Below are 3,659 nucleotides of genomic sequence, written 5' to 3'. Positions count from 1 at the left end.
AAATATGAAGTGGTGGTGGTATGCATAATTTGTCAAATCGTATCATGCCTTATACATGTGCATATTACGTGGCTTAGGTCAATACCAATTACCTGATATCTTTTATATATCTTTTCATATATCACTACATGTTAATTGGTGGTAATCACTACATGTTAATTGGTGGTAATTTAAAAGAACGTTATCTTAGGGCTTTCGTTGGAAATCTTTTCTAACATTTTCTATTATAAATGGCCATGGGTTTGGTGTTATTTGATAAACTAACGTGTCATTATAATTTAACACGGGCCGGATGCAGTATCTCCTATTAGGCGTGACACGGGAAAAAAAATCGTCTGTAGTGACACATTTTCATTTATGTAACTGCATACTTTTTTTAGGTAGTGACATAATAGTATATATATATATATTTTTTGCACTGTGTACAGAAAAAAAAAACAGACATTGACGGTGCCACTACTAGTAATGACACCCACATAGAACCGTCACTGATTTAACATTCAATTTTAATCTTGGTCAATATAATAGTCTAGTTTGAAATCTTAGTTGTTATTGAGTAGGGATGAGCATTTAGACCGAACTAGTTTTAAAGAATTCATTAAATCGTGGATTGGACCTAGTAACACAGACCGGTTCCAGTTTTCCGGTTCTCGGACCCATTGGCCGGTACAACCTATGTTACGTATAGTACAAGTGTTGAAGCAATAACAAAAAAACTTTCAAATTTGATACCCCAACTACAATGGACTGTAAATCATTCAATATGAATCCAAAAGTAATAAAATCAGAGCCTAAATTGAAGTACAAACTATAAACTACATGTTGAAAAACATCTTATGTTAACCTGACTTCAAACGAATAAGTTATTTAATTTTTAAAAATTCACAGATTACATATAAAAAACCGGTCCAATACCCGGGAACACTAGAATTGACCCGGCTAAAAAACTGGAATCGAAACACACCCAAGCTAAGAACCAAAAACCTAACCTATTACATAAAACCGGTACTGATCCAAGTCCAATCTGATTCGATCCACCAGATATTCCACCGTTGTGAATGCTCGATGTTAACATATTTATGAAATTACGATGTTACGGTGCTTTTATTGAACAAATTCTCATTTTTTTTTCTTATTATATTCGATACTCTTTAATAATAATAAATGAATATATCTCATTTTTTTTTTCTTTTTTATATTCCATACTTTTTAATAATAAATAAATAAATATTAATTAATTTTAATCTTTTTCTTTTTATATTCGATACTCTTCAATACTCAATAATACGGGGATATAAACTGATAACCAGATATCAACAGGATCATAAACATGTGGGGTTGCCTTGAAACTTTGAAAGCGGTCATGGTTGTTGTGTGTAAAATCAAGGGCGGTTTCAAATCGGGCTTCTAGTGCTTAGTCTAACCAGATTCTCACTTGTTTTCTTCCCCTTTTTCCTATATATTTCTACACCATTTCCAATCCACTTACATACCTTCTTTTTCCTTTCCAATTCTTCTAAATTTCAAACCCCAGGACCACAACCACAAAACAATGACCAATCAAAGCGTTTCTTCAAAATTGGAGCCATGGCATGATTTGTCCGGGAAGGTTGTGATGGTGACCGGAGCGTCGTCAGGGCTCGGCCGAGACTTTTGTATAGACCTGGCGAAATCAGGCTGTAGAATCATTGCGGCGGCGCGTCGGATAGACAGGCTCGTGTCTCTCTGCGACGAGATAAATCAACTTGGACAAAACGGCGGTGCTGGTACATCTGGTAACTGTGAGATCGCCGACGATGTTAGGGCGGTGGCGGTGGAGCTTGATGTGAGTGGTACGGGCCCCGCCATTGAGGCCTCCGTGAAAAAGGCGTGGGAGGCATTTGGGCGTATCGACGGTTTGATTAATAATGCTGGGGTTAGAGGTAACCATTCAATACTCCATCCACCTCTATTGATATTGAGCAAAATACATAAATTCGTCGTTGTAGTTTTCAGTTTCATAATGAATCACATCAGTCCCATGGATTCTAATCAAATTACTAACATTAAATTCGTTCGTTGTATTTTTCAACTTCATCCTATTTACCACTAAACTTCATGATCATGGAATGATGGGACTGCAAGAATATGATATATATATATATATATATATATATATATATATATATATATATATATATATATATATAATTCATTTTTTATTGATGCATGCTAATTTGGTTAGTTTTCTAGATTCGTGAAAAAAGTTGGGTGCTTTAAAGCTTGTTGTATTGAAACACATGAGATTCATACACATGATTTGCGTTATAAATTTGCAATTTTTATCTAAAAAAAGACATAACATGTGAAGAGGAGTCGCTTTATTTTAGTAATACAAGCTATATTATATGTTTCTTGTGTAGGTTCTAGGAATTGACGACTCAATAAATATCTCCCAATAAAAAAAAAAAAAAAAAAAACTAAAACAAGTCAATTCACAACTATATCATTGACATAAATTTGAAGTGAATTATTATTACATCGTGTTGTACTGTTAAACAATAGTATTACAATTTGACCAAGAAAGCGTCCAAGCACTTCACATTTACATCATCACATGGGTCCCACTCCTTTTATCATAAACAATAATGATCGTTAGAATAATATTCAAGTGTTTTATTGCTCATGTGCATTAAACTTCATTTAAAATACTTTCGTTGACTTTCAGGTAATGTCCAGAGTCTATTGGAGTTGACCGAAGAAGAATGGGAGAGTACAACGAGAACAAACTTAACCGGAACATGGTTGGTGTCAAAATACGTATGTATACGTATGCGTGACGCGCATCACGGAGGATCAATCATCAATATCTCATCAATTGCGGGTCTTGACCGTGGTCAACTCCCCGGTGGTCTCGCTTACGCCACTTCAAAAACGGGTGTTGTCACGTTGACCAAGGTAACCTTACAAAATGAGAATCTTGATTCACTTTTTTAAGTTGATCCAGAGGTTATTGGGCTGATCTGTAACTTTTGTAACTTTGGGTTTGGGATGTTACAGGTGATGGCTATGGAAATGGGAGCGTATAAGATAAGGGTGAACTCGATTAACCCGGGGCTTTTTAGGTCGGAGATCACGGAGGGCTTAATGGAAAAAGACTGGCTGAATAATGTGGCTGAAAGAACGGTTCCATTAAGAACATTTGGAACCGCAGATCCAGCCTTGACAAAACTAGCGAGGTATCTGATCCATGACATGTCCCGATACATCAGTGGCAATGTGTTCATAGTTGATGCGGGTGTTACCCTACCGGGTGTCCCGATTTTCTCGTCACTTTAGATTGGGAGAGTAATAATAGTTTAAAGCAAATTTATGGAGGAGTTTATTTGGACGTTTTATTATAAATAAAAGTTGGGAAATTGTTGAAGTATGAATTTTGTTCGTAAAAGAACGTAGGTGTTTAAAAGAGAAGGTAGTGGAGGTTATTGGTTTTATTATATTATTTCTTAATTAAAATGTTTAATTGAAATAAGGTTTGATAACTATTTGCATTTTTTGGAAGAGAGTTTAGAGTTGAATAATCAAGAGTTCAAGACAGTTTGATTTATCAATTTATGTGTAAATAAGCAATTGATAAATCGATTCATGTAAGGGCTTAGATGTTCCCAATGAAGAAGATT

General features: G+C 35.1%; 1 protein-coding gene across 1 annotated transcript; it reads left to right on the top strand.

The window, feature by feature from the left end:
• Window positions 1-1,301: 1,301 nt before the first annotated feature.
• Window positions 1,302-3,409, top strand: LOC145132445 (uncharacterized). Its single transcript, XM_079067227.1, has 3 exons — window positions 1,302-1,922; window positions 2,708-2,937; window positions 3,040-3,409. Exons 1-3 carry the CDS (start codon window positions 1,553-1,555, stop codon window positions 3,316-3,318), a joined length of 879 nt encoding a protein of 292 aa, XP_078923353.1. The 5' UTR covers window positions 1,302-1,552; the 3' UTR covers window positions 3,319-3,409.
• The last annotated feature ends 250 nt before the right edge of the window (window positions 3,410-3,659 follow it).

This window comes from Lactuca virosa, chromosome 8 (assembly GCF_052849685.1).
Source record: "Lactuca virosa cultivar CGN04683 chromosome 8, Lactuca_virosa_CGN04683_v6, whole genome shotgun sequence".
Classification (NCBI taxonomy): domain Eukaryota; kingdom Viridiplantae; phylum Streptophyta; class Magnoliopsida; order Asterales; family Asteraceae; genus Lactuca; species Lactuca virosa.
This window is presented reverse-complemented; position numbering and strand designations above follow the sequence as displayed.